Raw genomic sequence first — 25671 nt, forward strand, 5'->3', positions numbered from 1 at the left:
AACTTAAATGACCATATGTAGCTGATTATTGCTGTGTTGGATAATACAATTCTAGAGGTTGTTCTCATTATATTGTTGTTTTGTTAATTTATTTTGGGCTAATATTTATTGGACATTTTCTATGTGCCAGGCACTATACTTAGAATTTTGTTATCTATTCATCCAGTTTTTGCAGAACACGATGAGACTGATAATATTATTTACATTTTCCAGAGCAGAAAGTTGAATCTCAGAGATGAAGTAGCCTGCTTCAAATCACACAGGCAGGAGACAGGATTCAAAATAAAGTCTGTCTGGCTCCAGCCCTGTGTTTCCTGTATAGAAGAATGAGGCAAAGTCAGCAGAAATAGAGGGTGAAAAAAATGGACACAAGACAATGAAAATATAATCTGTGTTAGAATAGTTTCTTTCATTTTATTGCTTATTGTAAACACTTTGGCCACAGCAAATGTTAGTTTTTAAATAACCATAATTCAAAGCTTTCACATCCTATACTATTTTTCTCCAAGAAGCATCATCTATGAAAACAATCAGTGAACTCCAACAGTCTATAATGGTAATGTGCACATTTATGCTATTATGACACTTAATACAAATAGTAAAAATACTCATCTATTGTAGGCTTATGGGTTTGTAAAATGCCTTAAGGGAGGCCATAAACAACTCAAAGAAGAGATAGTGTGGACTGAACTGGCTTCTATTTGGGGAAAATTTGCAGAACATAGGAGGTATGCAATAAATGTTTATTGATGGTGAAGATGATAAAACCCTATTTCTGCTGATCTTTCCTTTCCATTTTCCTTAAAGAATATACGGTATATTTGTATTCAGCATTCTCAGAATCATCACAGAAACCCTGGCACTTTGAGAGTCATAGCTGCAGTGTAATTGGGTCTGACCACATGCAGAAGAAAAATAAATTAAAGCATATGCACTATTAAAATTGTGCTGAAAACTTTATGTAAGTCAGGGAGCCCCTCACCAGCACAGGCTGAAACTCTTGAATGCTTTGCATCCTCATATATAAGAAAATCATCAGTGCTTAAAAATCAAGGAAGTCATTCAAAACAAATTCAGCCTTTGGACCTTACTGGCAGGTAGGTTATATTTCAGTCAGATCCATATCTTTCTAATATAGGTATTTGAAAGTAATATAAGTTACTTATAATAATGATATGGTAAGCTTCTTATCTGCAAGTACAGGTACTATAACTTAAACCTTAAAATGCTTCGTTTGATTGTTTCATTCAGCAAAATTCTTGGCACTGTTTTGGGATTTCACTGAATTTTGATGATGATATTGGATTAAACATTTTAGATTTAATTGTAAAATGACACAAAAATCTAATCATCTATTTCCAATGTTCAATATACAATCTTTATAAATACATGAAACAACTCATATAAAAATATAAATGTTAAGGTCACTCACAGCAAAATATGGCACATTAGAATTATTTATTAAATGCTTATACATATAAAGGTAGGCACTTCATAAAATTTGCATTTTGGTAAAAGGCAACAATTTGATGTCAGTATCTTAATTGTGTCATTAACTTTTTTAAGAGAATAGATTATCAAAATTTTACAAAGGAAAAAAAAATAATAGTTTTAAGGAATTCCACAGAAGGGAATCTGAACTTCATTTCTCACTTTATTTTTGCAAGCCTGTTGTGTATCTTCAAGGTCAAGTTCTGAGATTTTTGCTCCCTGACCTAAAATCCTGTGGGAATACTTGATTTCTCATCTTTACTTGGAAGTGAAGTGTCTACTACCTGTGGAACTTGATACAATTTTTTTTTCTCCCCACAGTTGGAATAACCTTTATTCTGATCCACTATACAGCCAGTTGATTTTTAGGTGGCAGTAGCTGGCATTGAAGAGTTCTTGGCTTCAAGCGGCTGTTGAGTCTTTTTGGTCTTGTTTTAACTCCCTAATTAAATAAATAAGATCCAACTCTTCCGGTTTTATTCACTCCTGGACACATAGAAATTCACTTCACACCCACCTAAAACACGAGCAGAACTTCTGAGGCCCAATGGACCCATCTACTATTTGATTTTGTTATCCCTTCTGGAGCATGTCTCTACCAAGACCTTCACAAAGCAATCTAGTCATTGCTCTTTCTTGTACTAAAACCAGAGTACCCATCCTGTAACTTCCATCAGGACCTCAAACAGTGCTAGGCACATAGTAAACTCTTAGGCACTCAAAATACATTTACTGATGAATGAAAGAATGAACAATTCTAGTTCTGACTTTTAAAGCTATATAGAATAAAGTTGCTTCCTTGTGTGGGCCAAATCATTTTCCCATCCTGCTTAGGTCTTCTTTATTTCCAGGATCAATACTGAAACTTTCGTCACCTAGCCCTTAAACATGATTATCAGATATTTTGTCAATTACATTACTCTTCTCTGAATGTGCTTAGGTGGATCAGCAGATCTCTTAAAATGTGGTTCCATAGAACCAAACATTAATACTCCAGATGGGGTCAGCTTTGAGTAGGGTAGAAACCCTATATCTCCTAGCAGGGATATTCCACCTGACACATTATCTGACCCCAAAAAGTATTCCTTGGAGCAATTCTTTCCTGCCTGTTTCTGAGTAGAGGCATTTTATTCCAGGCAAGATCACCCACTGGCACATGTTCTGTTCTGGGAGATAGATTATTTCCTTGAGTTTCCAGGATAAGGAGGGGGTGGAGAACGCTGTGCTGAACCCTGTGGGGTGGGGGAGTATGGAGGAGGCAAGTCTGCACAGCATTCCATCTCGTGGTCGTAACCGTAGGGTGGTGGTCCTCCTGAAAAAGAAGGGGAGGAGAACATCAAGGAGTTAGCAAATATTTGCATTTCTACTGTGTTGAAGCCACTGGGGTAGATACTTTGGGAGGGGACATAAATTGTGGCTGCAAAAATCTTAGTTTTATTAGGTCAAGACCACATATGCATGAAAGGGTAAGTGCTCTAAAATGTGGTATCATGGGTCAAAGTGTTAAGAATTGGTTGTTTAGAGAAAGTTTCTTGAAAATATGGTGCTGAAGGGGCAGAAAGAGAAGCTGAGGGACAATTCAGGTTGATCAAAAGCACTGAAGCAGGAGAGCCCTTCAGCTCAAGCAAAAAGTACACGAAAGGGAGAATGGGAAAAGACAATAAGGAGTCTGGTTGTTATCACCATGGTGGGCTCTGAATGCAATGTAGAACGTATAACATGTAGCTATCATGTAGCTATCAGAGATTCTTTGAACATGGTAGTGAATATGCTTTGAGAAGACCACTCTCAGCAGTCAACAGAGGCAGAGGTAGATAAAAGAAAAGCTGCAACAATGTAATGGCATATGTAAGGGATGATAAGGGACTCATGACAGTGAGGGAAAAACATCCTAACAGTCCTTGAGTAGCCAAGTCTTTAGGTGATGACTGGGTGTGTGGAGAAAGACAGGAGAAAGTGAAAGAAGGGGTTGAGGTATTGGGTACCCAGTACAGGACTCCTATAATTGGAGGGGGGTGGAACCATTACGGAAATATGAAGAAGAAGACAAAAAAGGAGGGCAAATAGGTTAGAAGATGAAGATGAAAAATTTAATTTTCTGAATCTTATTTGAAAATTTTTCTTCATTTTGTTACTACACCCTATGTCAGTGTTTTAAAAAAGTTTTTAAATTTTAAATTATTTTATTTTTTTGACTTGACAAATAATAATTGTACATATTCATGGGGTACATAGTGATGTTTTGATATGCATAATGTATAATAATCAGATCAGGGTAACTGGCATACCCATCATCTCAAACATTTATCATTTCTTTATGCTGGGAACATTTAGTATCCTCCTTCTACCCATTTGAAACTATATATTATTGTTGACTATAGTCATCCAGTGGTATAGAACACTGGAACTTATTCCTCCTATCTAGCTGTAATTTTATATCCTTTAATAAATTTCTCCCCATCCATCCTTTTTTCCTACCCTTCCCAGCCTCTAGTATCCTCTGTTCTACCTTTTAATATATTTTATGATGACTATACATAAATGTCTATTTTGTAGTGGTCTCACTTCCTTTCTCTAGTGTTGAAAAAGAAGTACTCCTTGAGCTGAAATTTATCCATGTTTCCAAGAACTGAATCATTTTGCAACATCTGAGCAACTCCCTCAGCAACCAATCTGATGAATTGCCAGAAGCTGAATCATCATCAGGATCCTGATTCTGCTTGGAAACTGACATGCCTTAATTGCCTATTGTGAATGTAACCCAAATCACAAGACCAGGGTCATAACAATGCAAATAAGTGGGCATGCTTTTAATACTAGAATGGCAGAAAGGAACAGACAACATTTCAACAAACTTTTCTAAACGTCTTCTATTAGGTTGATGCAAAAGTAAGTGCAGTTTTTGCCATTAAAGTAATTGCAAAAACTGCAGTTGCTTGCAAACGAACCTTAATTTGTACTCTTTCCAATAAGAATTTGACAGTGTTCTGATAAACAGACATAGACATACATAGGGCTTCCACCGATATGCAGACAAAAACTATGTTTTTGATATGGTTTGGCTCTGTGTCCCCACCCAAATGTCATGTCAAATTGTAATTCCCAATGTTGGGGGAGGGACTTGGTGGGAGGTGATTGGATCATGGGGGTGGATTTCCCCCTTGCTGTTCTCATGATAGTTTTTACAAGATCTGGTTGTTTCAAAGTGTGTAGCACTTCCCTCTTCTTTCTCTCTTGTGCTGGCCACGTGAAGATGTGCTTGCTTCCCCTTCACCTTCCGCCATGATGGTAAATTTCCTGAGGACTCGCCAGCCATGCTTCCCGTACATCCAGTGGTACTGTGAGTCAGTTAAACCTCTTTTCTCCATAAATTACCCGGACTCAGGTATGTCTTTATAGCAGTGTGAGAATGGACTAATACAATTTTCTTCTGGATCTTTTTAGTTTGCCTATCTTTACCAAGAGCTTGATGATTTGAACCACTGACTGATTGCCCTGTACTTGGAGGATGTGAGTAAGCAGAATTGAGCCACTGAATAGAAGAGGAAGACGGAGCCACGGTACTGAGTGGGATGTCCCCTGAGCACTCCTTGGTGGAGCAAAAGTCTTGCAAGTCTCTACTGCGCTGGGCAGGCTGAGGGGGTTCAGCCGAGAACACAGCTCTGTAAATACATCAGCGAGGATGCATATATACAGTTTCCCCAGTGCTCCCTCAGACCCTGGGAGGCTGGGCTACTCCAAGCTCTGTTTCCTGCAAAAAAATGGAGTAAGTTCTGTGGAGTCTAAATACACATTCCCTCTGCATTATACCCACTCCTCAACTTCATTATATCTAGGAGCACTGAGACAAAGAGATTTATAATAAACTTCATCCAAGCCAAGAATGAAACGCTGCAGCCTCCATGGAAAATAGGAAGTTGCAGCAGGAAACCCATTGAACTGTTTCTTATAAGCATGTGGTTCTATGTTGTTTTTCTGCCAAAGCTTTTCCCTGCCTCCCACTTGAGGAGCATACACCAGCTGATTCTGCAGATTGACTCTACATCATTCTCTGTCATGAAGCCATGGCATGTGTTTATGCGTCTGTAACAAAGCGTTTATATTCTGCCATCTGCATAAAAAGTGCTGAAGGACATTTCAGCAAGAATCCCTATGGTTTATGCAGCTGCATGCTGAACATGAAAATCTAAGATATGACAGTGGTCTTTCATTCATACAACCTTTGAATTTTGGTAAAGTTCTGATGTAATGTTAAAGAGTGGTATTTTGAGGACTACCCATCAAGATATAAACATGGCACATCTTTTATAATATCAGCCACTGGAAGACATTTGAAATAATATTTGTATAATTGTGGGCTGTATTATCTTTCTTTCTTGAACATAATAAAGTTTCACTGGAAGTAAACTTTTCAAAGTATCAATTTTAGAATTCCTGATTAATCCCAAGTGGTTTTGTTCTTTTTTTACAGGTCAAATCATACTTAAAAGTTGTATGTATGCAGCTGGAGATATGTGCCTTTGAAATCCTTTCATAACCAATATTCTAATCTCCTATTTAAGTAGGGTAAATAGGCCATTTATCCTCAACGTCTGATATAGCTGTCTACAATATTAAAACATCCAGCAACGCCATGAAATTCGGAGAAGAAATGTAATGTTTTCTACCCACTCAGGCCAATATTTCTAAAGCTGATGGGAAGATGCGTGGTGTTACCTAAACTCTTCACAATTATTTCAGAAAATTTGGAAACAGAAGAAAATCATCCATAATTTTGTCACCCCAATTTAACAAATAATATGTTTATATACTGTCTCTTAGTCATTTGTGTGTAGTTGCATCCTTGCAGTCACAGAGTATAGCCTATACTTTTTCACTTTGTATTGTAATGCAAGTCTTTTCATTCTGCTGCATATTCTTCATAAGCTTTATTAATGGCTGCCTTGGCAGTTATTCCATCCACCATTCACTATTTTGAGGTTAATTTTTTATTATAATTAATGTAGTGATGAATATCTTCTTACACATAGACTTTTTAATTATTTTGGTTTTTTTTAAGAATAAAATTCCAGGAATGAATTAGCTGGCTTAAATAACACATACATTTTATTGCTTAGAACACATTATAAAACTACTTTCAAAAAGAATTATTTCATCTTGTAAGGGTATACAACTAGATTATCATTTAATATTTTAGTAAATTAAGTGAAAAATTTAGGTTTTTATTTTACTTGATAATTTCTTTGATAATAGCTAGGTTTGACACTGTTTTACATCTTGTCCACTGTTTGTTATTCATATAGAGTGAATTTTTTGTTGTTGTTCTGGACTGGTGATAGTTTCTAAATGAGGATCTTAATTTCAATGAAGATATAAGTAAGATATAAAAAAGTACACAAAATTATATATCTTTTAATAAAAACTCTTTGTCAAAATGGTTTATTATATGATTTTTACCTTACTGACATTCTGAAGTTTAAAACCATAACAAAATATGTAGTTATTCATTTAAAAAATCCCTTCTGTGTTATTTCCAAGTTTAAAAATTAGTCTTCTTTTTCAGATAGTTGATACATAACTATCCTATTTCTGAGTTTACCCATTTAAATTTATATATTTAATGCTTCTCTACATCTGTTATTTTATTTGGTATATTTTTGCATCAAAGTTTATTTTTTCTAAGTTTTAAATTTTGGTTAGGCCAAATTATCTAAATGTGGCTTATTAAATAGTCCTCAATTTTTATATCCTTTTGCTATGTCTCCTTTACAGTATACAAAATTCTAATATACCTGTTCTATTCCAATGCCCAAGGTATATCTTTTTGTACCAGACACACCTCAATTTAATTATTACTGATTTTAAATAGTTTTGATACCTGGTAGAACGGATGAATCTCATGCCTTATATTTAAAGACTATTTCTTATTGCAAACCTTCTCATCTACTCTCCCCCAAACCCCACTACTCACAATTTTCCTTAACCCCACCCAGAACAGAGGGTTTAAATAAAGGCCCACACAGCTCCTGGCAAGACCTCCATTACCCCCATCCCCAGCCATATAAACTCAATACTGCCCATTTATCCTCTACAATGGCCTAACATGCGAAGATATAGTATAACCTATTGTTCCCCTTCCACTCAGATAGCATCAAGACAAATTCCATCAAGTCTCACATTCCTCTGTCACCATGAGAAAGACAGGTTTCCTTATTGTAGACCTTTAATTCTGGAAGGCTTTGCACATCGATTTATTAATTTTCCAAAAGTTCCCCACCCCCTTCACTGTGCTCAGTGGAACACAGTCTGTCACCTCACCCTCTTTCCCTGCCTTCACCATGCAACTCCTGCTTTCAGAATGAAAGTTCTCTTCTGACCCTGTCTGTTTTCTCGAGAAATGAGATCTGTTGAGAAATCACCTGCTGAGAGTGAGAAGGCTGAGGGGATTTTTGAGTTTTGAGATGAAAGAAGAATGCATGAGATGGTTAACTCAGGAAGTGGAAAGGAACAGTCACATCACCTTTTTGCTCTAATTAAAATCTGATTTTCCAGGAGAGGATGGCTCCTTAGCAGCACTACCAAAGCACAGCTATTCTTTTTCTTCCACATCCTACCACCTATAGGGCCAGGAGGTGCTCAGGCTGTTCATAATCTTCATAGCCGCTTTTCAAGCTATTATCTATTCTTACTCTTTAAAACGTTTTGTAGCATATATGCCATGTTGGTTTTTTTTTTTTTTTTTTTTTTTTTTTTTTTTTTTTTTGAGATGGAGTCTTGCTCTGTTGCCCAGGCTGGAGTGCAATGGCGCGATCTTGGCTCACTGCAACCTCCACCTCCCGGGTGCAAGTGATTCTCCTGCCTCAGCCTCCTGAGTAGCTGGGACTACAGGCCTACAGGCACCCACCACCATGCCCGGCTAATTTTTGTATTTTTAGTAGAGACAGTGTTTCACCATGTTGGTCAGGCTGGTCTCGAACTTCTGACCTCATGATCCTCCCACCTCGGCCTCCCAAAGTGCTGGGATTACAGGCGTGAGCCACCACACCCAGCCTACCATGTGTTCTTTTCTAGCACATATGCCATGAAAAAAGAAGCACATACCATGCCTTTTTTTTTTTTTTTTTAACGGAGTAGGTGCCTTGCTATTTTGCCCAAGCCAGGATCAAACTTGAGATCTTCCTGCCTTAGCCTCAGTAGCAGCTGGGGTGATCTTATACTACTTTCTACTCTTTCTTGTTATCAATATCTGTGGTCTGCCTTACCCCAAACTTTCATTCACTGAAGACTTAACATCTGGCCCATGGTCTGTCTTTCCTTCACAACTTCTCTTATCATTCTTGTGATTTCAACATCCACCTAACCCTGCCTCTCAAGTCCCTTGACTATTTTTCCTTCAAAAGTCTCTTCACCCTCGTTGTTGGCAATAATAGTGCTATTTTGTAAATCTTAATTATAAATCTGACCACCACCCTTTAGTATCTTTTTAGAATACTCATTTCACCGCATCTTGGACCTCACCTGGATTTCCAATTTACTAATGGCAATTTTAAAGAATTCAAACTGATGTCACCTCTTTCCTGTCATGGTATCCTTTGTTATTCAGCATTGATTTATGGGCCATCACTAAAATTACTCTTTTGCACCTATTGTCAATGTTCTTATCTCTTTCACCATTGCCTGGCAGAACCCCAACCCTTATTAAACCCAACACTTTGGTTATCCTGGATCAATATCTAGGAGCTTAATGTGACTAGAGAAAAATGCACAATCATGCTGCTGAATGATTTCACTTTGAGTAAATGACCATTTTTATAAGTGTTGTGGCCTTTGGCCTTGCTCGGAAGCTATACATTTCTTTAGACATTTCACATTCTTCATTTTCTGAGATTCCTGTTTCATGCTTTTTTTCCTTCTTAACCTCAAATACCTCCTCAGCTTTCTTCACTCTCAGCAGAAGACTTGCTTCTTATTTCACTGAGAAAATTGGCATGAGCAAAAGAGAAGATCCTTTGACCACCAAGTCTACAACTCATTGAAACTGTGTTTATGTACTTATTGCCTTACATATGCTGTACATAAATAAATTGTCTCTGATCGTGCTGTACATAATGAATTGTCTGTGATCCCATCAAAGGCTAGCCCCTATACTTGTGTACCGAATTTCTTCCTCAGACTTAAGGACACTGATTTCCAATAATCCCTTCTATCTTCTGTATTCATCAGTTTCCCCCTTTATGTTTACCATCAGTGTACTAGCAAAATACAGGGCACTACCATCTGGATTTCTCAATAAGAAAAACAACAACAACAACAACAGGAAAACCTCTTGACTTCATGTCCATCTCAGTTTTCTCTACCCATTTTATAGCAAAATTTTGTACTTGCTAGCTCTACTTCATCATACCCATAAATTTTGTCTGTAGCATTAATTCTGTAACCACAGTTAATATGACATCAAAGAAGGTTTTCTCAGTTCATGTTTGAATTCTCTGATTTGTACTAAAAACGTTTGCCTGGGCGAAGACTTGATGACATTAACGTATCCATTTTGTTTCCTTCCAGTGTCTTCAAGGTGAAGGCATTTTCATAGTCACAATATTATTATAGAGAATCTTTCCAGTATGAATTTTTGATGTGTAAAGAAGTTACACATCTGATGAAGATTGTTTTTAATATTCAGTACAAACACAGACGTTTTCTTTAGTATGAACATGAGCTTGTGATCTCTAAAAAGGTTTGACGAGTACTCAAAAGTCTTCTCATGTCAGTGCAGATACTAATAAGGTTTCTGTCATGTGTGAATTCAGTGATGCAAATGGGGTATTTATTTCTTAATGAAGTATTTCCAAGAGACTTGAAAGACTACAGGCCAGTTGTTTTATTGAATGTTCCTCAACTTAGGTTTGTCAGATATTTTCTCATGCTAAGATTTAGGCTGTGATCTTCCAGGTGGGACCTACATACATGAAATTGTGTTGTCCTCAGAGTAACACACTCAAAGGTCCATGATATTTATCTGTCCTTTAGTAACCATAAAGTTACTTTTTTTCACTTGATAACTGACAAGAAATCTGGTGGACACTTTAAGACCTGCAAATATCCTTCTCAGCACATTCTCCTCTAGATTTAGCATCTGTTGATTTTTGGCTCTTTCTTTATGATGGTCTTAAAATAATTCTTTTCAATTCTATAACTCCCTTCTACATTTACTCTTTGACATTCTTCTGTTAGGAAGAGCCCCATTCCCCTCTCCAATTGTTTGCCTATCCTATCTATCATCCATCTATCTATCTATCTATCTATCTATCTATCTATCTATCTATCTTTCTATCATCTGTCTATCTATCTATCTATCTATCTATAAATCATTTCACAGGACTCAATAATATACCTCAAATCTCAATTTTCTTGATGGCACTGAAATCTCTTGCTTTCCTTTTGTTAGTATTTGACTTTTATATCTTTGCCAAGCCTTTTGTTACAGTTTTACTACATTATTTTCTTTCAGATGTGTATATCCCAAACCTGCTTTTAAAAAAAAGAGTTAATATGATCACTTTCCTTTGTTAGCACTGAAGTTCTGAAAAGTAGTGGAAATGTAAAATTTGAAAATTCTTGCTTTCATGTGGACAATTTAAAAAATAATTGCAATGAAAGAGGACGTCTGTTCATTCTACCCAATATGGCAAGAATGAAAAACTTTTGGAAGGTCACTGTCCAACATAGGGTCAGGTATGACAGCTGAATGACACTGTTTTCACCTCATGTAGAGTAATAATGTTCACTCTAGGGCTCCCCACTGTACACTTTCACCTTTGCTAAATTATGCTCTCTGCATTTATCTGATCTGTGAGCTGTAGGACTATACAATAAGTTGGGTTGTTATCTCAGTTATCATAGGGTTAATTAATTAGTGTGGGTAAAAGCATTTTGTGTTTCCATAGATGAAAGATTTTGAAAAGTATTCAATCCTATTATGTGTTGCTTCCTAAACCTTTAAGTAAAATCTTAATTAGAGACTTTGAGAAGGAAATGAGAAGTAATCATGCACATTATGTTTTCAAAGACCTAGTCTTTTTTGCAGTAAAAATGTTTTCAGCATGAGGTTCATTATCTTTCTTCCATTATTCAGTTATGAGAACAATGCATTTAATAAAAATGCAACACATTCCTGTGATCTGAAAGTATAAATGATGCTACTATAAAGTTTTAAAAACATGTTTCCATCTGCTAACTGAAATTTCAAACCCAAGAAAACATGTGACCTTACATTACTATCGTGACATTTAGTATTTTCTAACTTTATTCAAAGTTTGAACTTACAGAAGGATAAAATAAAATATTGAACATTTTATAAAAATATTTAAACATTACTTTCAATTAAACTTTTTTGATCAAGCTAATGAGTATCTAGAACATTATCTGCAAAGCAATTCTTCATACCTTCTCTACAATGAATGTCTTTGCTTGACTTTCTCTGTTTTTCTCTTGGGTTATAGTTTAACCAAGGGAAAAAATTGAGAGGTATAAATAATAATAAAAATAATTCCATCTACTTTTTCCCTTATATTCCAACATCTTTACAGTAACCCTACCAATATTCTTGCAAGTTGGGAGTATTTGAAATTGCATGTTACTTTTGTAGTGAGTACACTCCAGGGTGAAACTTAAAGTCAATTCCCTAGGGTATTGATATATGATTAATTCAGGTCTTTTCATGAGTTGTGTTCATCGTTCATTCAGCTGAGTGCCCATTATATACCAGGCCTGGTCTTACATGCTTGGAATAGAGTGTTGAACAAAAGAGACCAAGATCTCTGCCTCATGGAGTTCATATTCTAGGAAGAGGAGATGAACAATAAACAATCAACATAATGATTAGCTAAACTATACGATATCTTAGAAGATTAAAAGCACTCTGGATAAAAAGCAGAGCAGCACAAAGAGAATTGGGATGCTGTCAGAAGGGACACATTACACTCTTAAATAGGGTGTATTAAATCAGGGCAGACTTCATTCAGGAGGTGACCTTTGGTTAAAGACTTAAATGAAGTGAGGGAGTCAGTATTCTAGGCAAAGCCCTATGGTGGAAGTGTCGCCTTGTGAGTTCATGGAACAGCAAGGGAAAAAAAATATGACTGGAGACAGAGTGGCCAGGGAGAGAGTAGAAAAAAAGGAGGCCTGGGAAATAAAAAGAGCAGCCAATTCATGCAGTACCTTGAAGGCCTCAGTAAAGAATCTGCCTTTTACTTTGGATAAAATGAAGAACCACATGCTTTAGTGCCTCCTCTGCGGGAAATGGGGAACCGCTGGAAGATTTTGAGCACAGGAGTAATACGATCTGACATCTACTTTAAAAGGTTCACTCTGGCTACTGGGTTGAGAATAGACCCCAGGGGGCAAAGGGTGGATGCTGGGAGACCAGCCAGGATGTTATTAGAGTAAAGGAAGTGAGAGCTGATGAAGTTCTCCCACTGGGGGGGGGGGGGTAACAATATCTACTTCTCACTATGAGAAGTAGTCAAAATACTGTATATATTTTGAAGGCAGAGCCAAGAAGTTTTCGTGGTAGGGTGCATGGTTTCTGGCCTGAGCAACTAGAATAGAGATGCCATCAAGAGAAATGGTAAAGGCTGTGAGTGGAGAGGGGTTTTGGGGGAAATCCAAAACTTGGATCAGAAATCCAAGTTTAGACATGTCAAATTTGGGATATTTATGAGACACTCAAGTGGAGATGTTCAATAGGCACTGGGATAAAATGAATTGGTTTGGACTGCAGATACATGGGAGGCATTAGCATATAAATGGCACTTACTACCCTGAGGTTGTAATACTCTTAATACAAGCAAAGAAGTAAGTGTAGATACAATATGGAAGAAAAGACAAGACTGAGCCTTCAGGTACTCCAGTATGAAAATATTATAGAGGAACTGACCAAAGAGGAACAAGAGGAATTATCATACCCTTATTGATCTGAAATTTGCTCCCTCAAGTTGAAGATGATAGAGGAAAAAAAAAAAGGTTGACAGAGGAAGGACAGAACAGGGAATTAACACAAATACAAAGCACAGTTGCATGTAGAAGGTACCCTGTTCTTTTCCTGTAGAGACAGAGAAAGAAAAGACATGAGTGTGGATGGGAAATTAACTTCCTAAGGGTGTGTTAAATTTAGAACTTGCCTGCCTTTTATATGTCAAATTGTACATGCACAGATTGACTTAGAAAGCATTATTGAAATCCTCTAATGCAAAATGCAGTATTTTGTTTATGAAGTCACATGTACTCAATATATTTTTATATGTGGAACTTCTAGCATATTCTCAATAAATATTTGTCAAATTATTAATATATTACCCTTGCTCTTTGTTGAACTTTTTTTTTCTTTTGTATTTTTAGTAGAGACTGAGTTTCTCCAAGTTGGCCAGGCTAGTCATGAACCCTTGCCCTCAAGTGATCCACCCACCTTGGCCTTCCAAAGTGCTGGAATGACAGGCGTGAGCCACTGTGCCTGGCCTGTTGAGAATTTTAATACTGTGTTTAAAGCCGTTCTCTTGACATAATGAAGATATATGAAAATTTTCTTGAATGCTTTTTCTCAAGACATCTATATCTATTGGATCAGATGCCAGTTTATTGAGACATACATTATACTTTATAATTACTTGTCAGTACTCACTGGCAGGTAGACACAGTGGGTGTGAATTGCTTATTTATCTTAATTCTGGCTGACTGGCAATTGTAGTCAATGAGACAGACATTAAAAATATGAATACCTTCAAAAAAAGAAATGGATTGTATTACTTGGATCTAAGTAATTTTGATTCAGCTAGAACTTCAATCTACATGTACCTAGAAATACTCTATGAAATTGGAGGTGGTTTCAGTGACCATCTAGAATGTTTCCTTCTCTCTGTGAGGAGCAGAAGATAACTAACAAATCTGAGCCTTTGAGCGTCAACAGTTTTGCTCACCAGGATAGGAGGAGACGGTGTTGATGTGAGTCGTCCTGAGGATGCCCACGCGGGTCGCCCTGTGGTTCTTCATGCACATGCAGATACATATGGCAATCCCAGCAATGACCCCCATGATAAATACTATTCCAAAAACAATGCCCGCAATTGCAGTGCCCCTAAAAGGAAAAACAAGTAAGTTTACTCAAAAGACTTGTAAGCATTCTTTAGACTTTCTAGTAGAGCTCCATGATTATAGGACAAGTGTTTTTTTACAAATGTTCTTAAGGATAATGTGTGTGCGTTTTTTTCTTTTTTTTTTTTTTAAAAAAACCCATAAGTTCCCTGAATTGATAAAGCAAATAGTCTGTATTTCAATAGATATGAGAAAGTTATAAAAATCCTCTTCTAGCACCGTTGACCAATTCATCATTTAGATTCTGTTCTTAAAATTCATGTTTTGATACAAAGCACAATTCTCTAGATAGGCTCTCCAAAATAATAATTTAAAAAACCATTCTGCTGTGTATCTAAACAGCAAAGAATTTATCTATTGGGCATAGCATGTATGTGTTTAATGAAAACAACTTGGTAGATGTCAGAATATTAAGTGAAATTTAACACTCATTCCTGATTAACACTCTTCATAGAACAAGAATATTTGTTTCTTAATGAAAACCAAACCAAACTTCATATTTTTAAACTACCCAGAGAACAATTATGACAAATAAGTATCCCATTAATTCAGGAAGAATGTAAATAAAACTTTGATTTCTACTAATGTTAATGGTTTCTTTCCCCCAGAAAGTTTTAGCTCATGCAACAAAACCATAAATAGAAAAAAAGCCGAATAGCATAAAAGAGTCAACATTATGATTGTTTGTGTGGAATATAATTTGTAGGTAACTACATTTTTCCGTTATTTTGAAAAGCAATGGGGAAATCTTTATCAAAATACAAATTTTAACCAAGAAGCATCATTTTTAGCAGTGCTCCCTAAGGAAATGTAGCACATGAGCATAAATACTATAACAAGGATGTTCATCAGTGTTGTGGCTAATAGCAAAATAGGAGAAACATCCTAATGTCCGTAAAAAGAGGACTGACAGAAAAAAATTCATCAGAAAATGAATCTTACATATTGATTTAAAAGGGTCAAGAGATCCACATGGATTGAAGTGAAATGTTTATGATACATGGTTAACTTAATAGTAATACTATTACTATTGATAGTAATTCGTATTCATTCAATTAATTAGTGTTAGCTTCCAGCACCATCCATGTGCCTGCAAAAGACATGATCTTGTTCTTTTTTATGGCTGCATAATATTCCATGGTGTATATGTACTACATTTTCTTTATCCAGTCTGTCACTGATGGGCATTTAGGTGGATTCCATGTCTTTTCTATTGTGAACAGTGCTGCAATGAACATTTGCATGCATGTATCTTTATGGTAGAATGCTTTATTTTCCTCTGGGAATGAATTAGTATTAATTGACTACTAATTCAATTAATCAGTATTAATTGACTACTAATTCAATTAATCAGTATTTTCAATACTTATTAGTATTGAATACTAGTAATTAGTACTGATAGTAATTAGTATTGAATGGAAAAGCAAGTATTAACAGGATACTACCAGTAATAACAGAATAATTGCCATGAGGTAAAACTGCATTTCTATGTATCAAGTTTTTTATTATCTACAGTGATTATCTTGTAAATGTGAAAAGTAAAAATATTCACTTCCTCATTTGCATATTCCCCAAAAGCAACCACTTCAAACCTTTCAGTTATTTTTTCTAATGCCCTTTCTCCTATTTCTCAATATTATTATTACATTATTTTATGTTTTTTGTTTTTACACATTATTTATTGGCTCCTCTTATAGTATTTGGGAATGCAGATCTCTCAGACAAGCTTTATCCTTGGTTAAATCAGTCTTCAGTATTTACATTGCCATAACTTTGCTATCTGCTGAGCCAAGCAATGTACCATAGTTACCTTTTACAAATTATTATGGCATTTATTTTACAACTTATTATTTTTAAACAATTTCCATGAAGTTTTATTTTTCCATATACATATTGATATCTGCTCCTTGCAAAAATTCCTAGAAATCTTTCCCACATTATCAGTAGCTTTTTCATACTCAAACATAGTTAAATAGCTTATCAGTTCTGTTCTGCTCCCCTGATGATTTCCTTCTTACAGCAACTAAGACTACTGGTTGTTCCGAACCTGGAACTGTTCCCCTTGAGCCCTGTTTGGTGGTCCTCACATTTAGTTTCTGGACCCAATTCTTGCTAATTCTTGGTGAACTGCATTGTTTGTTGAAGCATGTTCCTGAATGGCTTCTTAAAAATGCATTCAAAGGAAAGTAGATTTTTCAAGTCTTTGAATGCCTGAAAATGACTTAATCCTTCACTCTCACGTGATTGATAATTCATCTATGTATGAAGTTCTAAACTGAAAGACATTATTTCTTAGAAATATGAGGGCATTGCTCATTGTCTTCTAGAATTTGGAGCTGCTGTAAAGAATTCCCGTGGCATTATAATTACTTTTCTTTGTGTGATACCGTGTTTTCCTTTTCTTTCTTTCTGGAAGTTCTTAGCATTTTCTTTTTACTCTTGGTATTCTAAAATTTTGTAATGTGCCTGGATTTAAAATATATATATTTTGCCAGGTCCTTTTGATTCTTTATGTTTGGAGGCTCATGTCCTTCAGTTGTTGAAACTTTTCCATACAATGTTAATTTTTTCTTCACTATTTTCTGTGTTCTTCTTTCTGGAAACCCATTCTGAAATAAGCTTTTGAACTTTCTGGATCGATTCTCTAATTCTTTTTAAAAATCCTTTTTTAAAAAACTACTGTCTGGAGAATTTCATTGACTTTATCTTTCAAAGTTGTATTAAACTTTAAATTACAGTTATCTTATTTTTAATTTTCTGGTGCTTTATCTCATCCTCTATTGCACTCCCTTCCCTGTTTCTAGTGTCTGTGTTTCTTCCATTGATGCAGTCTCTTAATCTTTGAAAGCACCAATGATATATTCTTTGATACTTTCTCTACTGTTTGTATTTCCTCGTCCTGTCTAGGTTCCTTTTTATTGATTGTTCATTTTGATCTCATTCATGTTTGATGTTTTCTTCAAATGTCTGGTGATCCTTGAATTCTCTCCTATTAAAAAAAAAAAAAGCTTGAAGTAGCTACTTGGAAGTTTAGTTTGCAAGCCAGAATTTGACAGGTGAACTCCAAAGAACAGGACAAACTGAGATCAGTCCCCATAGATCTTTTCCTTGGGGCTATTCATTTTTCTCCATGAAAGGATTCTCCAATTTCATACTTGGGGAGCATCAGCCTCACTGCCAATATCCCGGAGCTTGGAGTTGTACTCATAAGGATATGAACTTTCATGAAATCTGTATGCTTTCATCTCAGAGACCCAGTCTCTGGCTCCGCTTTGCCTGCTGTCTTTTGGGTTTCACTCTGGAGGCTTACGGGTTTAAGTCTTCACAAACCATTCTTTGTGGTGTAAAAGCATGATCTCTGAAGGCAGATCACCTAGGTATCAACTACAGCTGGGGAACCTTGGGCATGTTGCTCAACCTCTCTGTGCCTCAGTTTCCTCATTTATAAAGTGAAGGTCAGTTTGGTGCTCATTTGACTCTCCTGTCAAATTTCTTGTCATGAGTCTTGTGCTCCTGGACTTATCTGTTGGGTAAATAGGTCCTTATTCTCAGTGGTACCTGAACATCTATCCTATACTTTTCTGGGACTGGCCATAATTTCTTACCCCAAACCACTGGGGCCAGATCTGTCTCATAGTCAGAAATTTTCAGATTTTGTAAAGAAAATACATACACTACACATTGTGAAATATTCCCAGGGGCAGCTAGGGTAGCATGTGGAGAACATTTATATTCCTACAGTGAAGGTGGGAATATTAACGCTGTTAGATTATATGGGGACTAGACAAAAGCCCGAGGTTTGTTCAGGTCAAATCTGGCCACCAACTGACCTTTATCTGCAATTCTGAAATCCTCAGAAAACTCTGAAAAGTGAAAGTGCACATAAGGGATTGTGAAGCTGTATTTATACTTTCCAGAGGATATTTTCTCTCTAACACTTTTCCCCACCTACATATAAAAATAGAATGCCATTAAGAATATAAATAATAATTTCGTGAAAAAAATTCTGCTCTGGTAGCAAAAGAACAGTGGTGAGAGCTCTCTCATTCTTGTTGTTGCAAAAAAAAAAAAAAAAAAAAAAAGAATATAAATAAACTCCTTTAAAATACTTCTATAGGCATTTTTACTTTGTTATTAAGATGGCAGAATGTGAGACATATTTAGATGTGTTGCTATTAGTAATTAAATAATAGCAGAGTCCAGTAGTTTAATAAATAAATCTTTTCAAGAAAAAAAGATCTATGAAAGGAGATAATTTGAAGTGAGAAGATTAAAAGTGATCTAGAAACTTCCTTTATTGTAAGTTTCAGGTCCAAATAAGATTAAACTGGAGGACTTAATTTATGTTCCAAAAATAATCAATGGCCCAGTTATTCAGGCATAGAGTTTCCAAACTATGTGTTATGGAAGCTGTTACGATATCAAATTGGGACATATTTATATTCATTAATTCTTTTCTTAAATAGAGGAAAGTAGAAAATTAGTCACATTTTGTTTCCTTGTTGGCAGCTCTAGCAAAAGTGCCTGCTCTTGAGGTCAATAATGAGGTTGCAACTAATGTATTAGATTAATTTTTTTGATTAAATCATGAAGTTGGTGCCCTTGATCCTTTCATACCCATTAGCAATCGTAAATTAGTTATTTAAGACATGGCAAGTATAAAATTTACAGCATTATTTACTTTGTAATTAATAAAAAGAAACAATAAACAAATAGTAACTTTCCTGCATATAAACAATTGGCTCAGTCAACTGTTGGAAAGTGAGAAGCTATTAATTTGAAAAATCTGGCATCATTAAAACCTTGAAAAAATTTCAGAGAATGTATTTTTTTTAAACAATACTTTGCAGGGTTTGCACATTTTCCTCTCTCCTTTTAAACTTTTATTTTAAAATAATTATAAATTCACAGGAAGTGTAAAAAGAGTACAGAGAGAGCTCATGTACCCTTCACCCAGTTTCCCCAAATGGTTACATCTTAAGTAACAATGGCACAATATGAAAAGCAGGAAATTGACATTACTATCAGGTGTATGTATAGTTCTATGTCATTTTAACACAGGCACAGAGTCATATAACCACTACAGCAAGCAAGGTACAAAACTATTCCATCATCACAAGATATTTCCCTTTTGCTATTACTTTGCTTTATGGTCATATCCAACATGCCTTCTCTCTGCCATCAATAACCCCGGGCATCAGCAATCTGTTCTCCATTTCTGTAATTTAGTCATTTCAAGAAGATTATACAAATGGAATCATACAGCATGTGAGTTTTGGAGATAGTCTTTTTTTCCCTCAGCGTAATGCCTTTGGAATCCATTCCAGTTTCTGCATGTATCAGTAGTTCTTTCCTAGATGAGTAGTAGTCCATGATATGGTATAACACAGTTTGTTTAACCATTATTTATTGTAGGGAATTTTGGTTTGACAAATAAAGTTGCTATAAACAATCATGTACAGATTTTTGTGTGGACACAAGTATTCATTTCTCTGCAATAAATGCCCAGAAGTGCAATTACTGGGATGTATGATAAATGTATGTTTGAGTTTTAAAGAAACTTCCAAGTTATTTACATTCCTACCAGCAAGATATGAGAGATCCTCTCTGCGTCCTTGCCAGTATCTAGTTTTATACTTTATTTTTTAGCTGTTTTAACAGATAAAGCATTAAGTGTAGTGGTATTTCATCATAGCCTTAATTTGCATTCCCGTAATGGCTAGCAAGGTTGAACATCTTTTCGAAAGCTTATTTGCCATTCATCTTCTCCAATGAAATGTCTACCCAAGTCTTTTGCCCATATTCTAATTGGATTGCTTGGTTATTTTACTATTGAGTTTTTGAGAATTATTTGAGTCCTTTACAAAATATGTAGTTTGCGAATATTTTTACTGGTCTGTAGCACATCTTTTCATCCTCTCAACAGGGTCGTTCACAGAACAAAAGTTTTTAAATAAAGTCCAATCTATCATTTTTTTTCTTTTATGGATTGTGCTTTGGGGTCATATGTGGGAACTTTTCACCAAGCCCTAGGTCCTGAAGACTTTCTTCTATGTTTCTTTCTAAAAGACTGATTGTTTTACATTTGATATTTAAACCTATGATCTATTTTTGTTTAATTTCTGTACGAGGTATTAGATTTAGGTTGAGGTTCATTATTAATAGATTATTTTGCCTGTGGATAGCCAACTACTTCAGTACCATTTATTAAAAGCACTCCTCATTCCCCCATCGCATGGTTTTTGCACCTTTGTCAAAAATCAGTTGGCCTGTGCAGGACTGTTTCTAGGTTCTAATTTAGCTAATTTTTTTTTTCTTTTTTTGCAAAATGAGATTTTATAATGAAGATATTAAATGTATCTATGGTGGCTGAAATAATAATATGAAACTGTCTTTTATAACAAAGCTCAGAGATAATATATTTTATTCCATAAATCGCTTTTCATGAGTAAAAAAAGATTCTGATAATGTTACCATGTTACAGTAACACTTTTAGGCTTAGCACTGCTGTACAGCAGCTTACTAGTTATCTTGATGTGGTTTCACTATTAATATTAAATAATACTTAATGAAAATAGCAGATATGAAAAGTACACCAGGGTAATATTTATCTTCTTCTTGGATACGACCCAATTTACAAATGCATTTTAAAAAACTGTAAATCAAAGGGCTTATGAATATTCTACATAATAATTTAGTAACAGCAGTCCCAATAAAGTAGAAAAATTAAAAAGGCCATGCAGATATTTGATATCTATATTTAATACCATACAGATATTTTATACCTATATAAAAAGTGGAGAAAATTCTAGAATATTTTTGTTAGGATAAACTTCCACACGGAAATAGGAGTTTGAAATAAAATACCTTTACTTTTGAAATAAGTCAAAGGTAAAAGTATCAGAACAGAGAGTTTTCTGGAAAAAGTAACCATAACTTCAAAAGAATAAACTTAAAATAGGTTTATTTCTTATTAAAATAAAAAAATTATAAGTGAAGCTAAAGCATTTTTACCTTTTGTTAAAGAAGGTAATATTTAGTGGACTTATTTATTTGTGATGATATACATGAGATGAATTAAGCAATAATAAAAATCCTATTCTGACTATAGGGCTGAAAGTCGACTACATACGTGAGAATAAATCTTGGCAAAATTCTATATCAGATCATCCTACTTCCTCAATAATTCATTCTTTTGGCCAATTCATTAAAATATTGTAATACCCTTGAATACAATATTTTGTTATAAAATCACTGGCAATTTTAGTAACACTTTGACTTGCTTAACTTAAAAATAATGCATTTTCTTCTCTGTTGCTTAAATAAATAATTACAGAAAATAACAGAAAAACAAACTCAATGGAGTATCATTTTCACTATTAACAGTATTTACTTATATTAATCATAGGATCTGAGAACTATCTCTCTTTCTATTTTTGTCTCTATGAGTCTGGTTACATGTACATCTATGTATACGTGTATCAGATAAGAAGACTGTAATATCAAATAGTTAAATTGCTATTAAATATTGTTACTACTCCAAGTGTAAAATGCTTAGGAGGGTAGGAAGACCAATCCATGTAATTTTTTAGTAAGTCTACATTACTTGTAAAAAAAAAACAAAACCGTAAAATCCAAATATGCCAAAAATGTTTATTTTGCCTTTTTTTTTTTCATTCTGGTGACTCCCCTTAATAACTTCACTCAACATATCCTCTTTCTTGGGGCTTTATAGATAACTTCTTTCTGTTAGACTCATGATAATAAAACTAGAAACTAATATCACTTTGAATGAATAAATTTACGTGATTTATTGACTCAAGCACCGTGACAGAGACAATTGTGTAACCCAATATTCATTTTCTACATTTTCCTTGATAAAAGATGTCTGAGGGTTGACTAAAATAAAGACTACATCTTCCCCTACCTACCTTCCTTCCTTCCTTCCAGACAAGGTCTAACTGCGTCACCCAGGCTGGAGTGCAGTGGCTCACTGAAGTCTCAACCTCTGGGCTCAAGTGATTCTCCCACCTCAGCCTCCCTAGTAGCTGGCACTATGGGCACATGTCACCATTACCAGCTAATTCTGTAATTTTTGTAGAGACAGGATTTCGCTATGTTGCCAGGCTGGTCTCCAACTCCTGAGGTAAAGCAATCTGCCTGCCTCAGCCTCCCAAAGTGCTGGGATTACAGGCATGAGCCACCATGCCTGGCCAACACTACATCTTCCAGGTAGCCTTAAAGCTAGTGTTTTTTTTTTTTTACATGTTGAGTTTTGGAAAATAAGTTATAATAAAATATTTTGTGTCAATTCTCAGGAAACCTCCTTAAAAGATGGCTGGAATGGGACTTTTCTCCCGTTTTCTATCTTACCTTCCTTTCAGCTTTCTGAAATAGGAGTGTAATGGCTGAGCTCTAGTCTCCAAGGTGGACCATGAAGACAAAAGCCATATCCTAGGGTTGGAAGAGGTATGAGTTTGATGGAGTTTGTATCCTTAATAACATGGAGATGCTGTATCAACTCCCGTTTCCTTTGCATGAGAAACAAACCAGTTTAAAAAAAATTATTGAAGTCTCTGTTATTCTAGTTTGAGTGTGAATGTATGTGTGTGTGATATGGTACCCAACCTAATCTTACCTAATACAATTCCTTTGCCAAAATTGCTATACAGTTTAAACAAAAGCAAATATTTAATGTGGAAATGGCAGTTTTAAGGAACATACAGGTACTCTGGGATCCTGTAGAAAAGTTCTAAAAAAGCATATCAGAACCAGGAAAGCAAGAGACTGCATTCAATTTCATTAATTGGGATTGTTCCTCATATCTTATGTAGAATTAAATTTTACGGCTCAGTGAGAGATCTTCAAGAAATCTATACATTACTTCAATGTCAAAGTAGTACACAAAATGAGAATAAAAAGTACTCTTGCATATGTTGTAGATTGTAGGGTGATCTACAGAATAACACTTTATCACTAGAGTTCAATCATAAATGCTTTTGATTGATAAACAAAAAGTACCCTTTAAGAACTGCCTGGTTAGCACTTATTTGCACTGACCGAATTATCTGAACAAGTGCCAAATTCCTACCTGATTTTGTGCCAATATAGATTTAATGAGAGTCAAATACATATGATTCAAAAATGGTCATATTAAAAAAATCAAACACAATTTTTCAGTTTTCTATAAGGTTTTATACACATGCACATACATATTGTTTTATGTCTATATAATATATATAAGATATATATTTAACTGTGTGGATACCAAATGTCATTATTTGGTTAGTTGTCAGTACAGCTTTGAAACTGCACAACACAGCATACTATATGTCAAAATCTAAATGCAGTAAATCATAGTTACAGAAGTTTCTAGAACATTTTAATGCTATGTACATGAAAGTGATTCATTTAACTGTTTATTTAACACCAATATTTGGAAAAGCAGTATTGACTCAGTAGTACTGAAACAGGTATAATTGTATCCCTAATAACAACATGGAGATGCTATATCAACTCCTGTTCCCTTTACATGAGGGAGAAACAAACTCGTTTTTGAAAAACAAAACACCTTAGATGTTTGATTTATCCCTCAGTCATTTTTCCTACAATTCTAAATGACTACCACTAGATAGCAACATTCACGACTTCACTCATTAAATATATATTGAGCGGCTGGGGGCTGTGGCTCACACCTGTAATCCCAGCACTTTGGGAGGCTGAGGAGCGCTGATCCCTTGAGCCAGGAGTTCAGCACAAGCCTGGCCACATGATGAAACCCTGCCTCTACAAAAAATACAAAAATTAGCCGGTGTGTGACACACACCTATAGTCTCATCTACTTGGTAGGATGAGGCACGAGAATCACTTAAACCTGGGAGGCAGAGGTTGCAGTGAGCCAAGATAGCCTCGCTGCACTCCAACCCGGGTGACAGAGTGAGACTCTGTCTCAAAAAAAAAAAAAAAAAAGAAATATATATTGAGCATCACTATGTGCTAGCACTGTTCTGGGTACTACGATACAAAGTTGAATGACACATAATACTTGACTTTAAGGATTTTAGAGCCATATACTAGATAGTAAACAAAGAGATTTTGAAGGTCAACTATCTCCAGACATAGAAGACTATGACAAGACAACAATGAAATAATTTGATCATACTCAGCAAAAGAGAGTTGGTTTTCTTTTTAAAGTATAAATATAATACACTAAAGAGAATAGTAATAATTTCTTAATGCTATTTCTTGGTTACATGTAACAGATTTTTGAACCAGAGAGTACTTTTGGGACATTGACCACAACTCACATGTTTTGAAGGTAAGAAAACCAAATACGTGAGGACCTAAAATAAAATAGTTGCCAAAGTTCTTCCAGCTAGTTTTGTGGTAGAGTTCAAACTGGAGCTTGGCAGTCCTAATTTCCACCACAGAGCTGAGTAGATTGCAATGGCCTGCCTTGCTCTCATTTTCTCATCCACTCAACAAATGCTATGGAGTGTCTTCTTTGTGCCAGACACTCTACTAAGCACTAGGCATGCAAAGATGAAAAAATTCTACTTGGGAAGTAGAGAAAGAGAGAAGAATTCCTGGAATGTCTGTGAAATTTAAGCTCTAAGACCTGATGACTGATCCAACGGGGGAGTGAGTGAAAGGCAAGGGTGTAGAATGCTTTCCCTGTGGGTGATTGCATTCTGCCACACAATACAGTCTATCAAAATGTGTTGAAAAGAAAAATATGAAACATGGAATTATAGAGTCAAATAGATACAGCCACTGCACACAGGCTTTCCTGCTTTTCTCATTCCAAGCCTAAAAAATCTTCAATTGCTTCCAGATACAATACTCTCATTTATAATACATTGGCATAGTTCACCCTTTTGAAGTAACCTTTGCTGAAACTTCCCACTGAGCTAATTATCTTAATTTGCTTGTGGTGATTACGTTAGACATGACTTTCTTCTTTTTCTTTCTGTACCTTTTTGTTATGCTTTGAGTGGAAATAAAAAGTCACAAACTAGTTTTTTAATAGTGACT

The 25671-nt window shown here is 35.4% G+C and overlaps 1 protein-coding gene across 2 annotated transcripts in view; it reads right to left on the minus strand.

The window, feature by feature from the left end:
- Positions 1-390: 390 nt before the first annotated feature.
- CYYR1 (cysteine and tyrosine rich 1) overlaps positions 391-25671 on the minus strand; it is a 107232-nt gene continuing 81951 nt past the window's right edge. Inside the window, exons 3-4 of one of the 2 annotated variants that reach the window (XM_054542867.2) lie at positions 14463-14620; positions 391-2803 (exon numbers count right to left, since the gene is read on the minus strand). In XM_054542867.2, coding sequence (XP_054398842.1) covers positions 2670-2803; positions 14463-14620 — 292 coding nt within the window. In that variant the 3' untranslated portion in view covers positions 391-2669. The remainder of the gene's footprint in view (positions 2804-14462; positions 14621-25671) is intronic. The other variant, XM_024239553.3, reaches the window with a different exon arrangement.

Source organism: Pongo abelii, chromosome 22 (genome assembly GCF_028885655.2).
Source record: "Pongo abelii isolate AG06213 chromosome 22, NHGRI_mPonAbe1-v2.0_pri, whole genome shotgun sequence".
NCBI lineage: Eukaryota > Metazoa > Chordata > Mammalia > Primates > Hominidae > Pongo > Pongo abelii.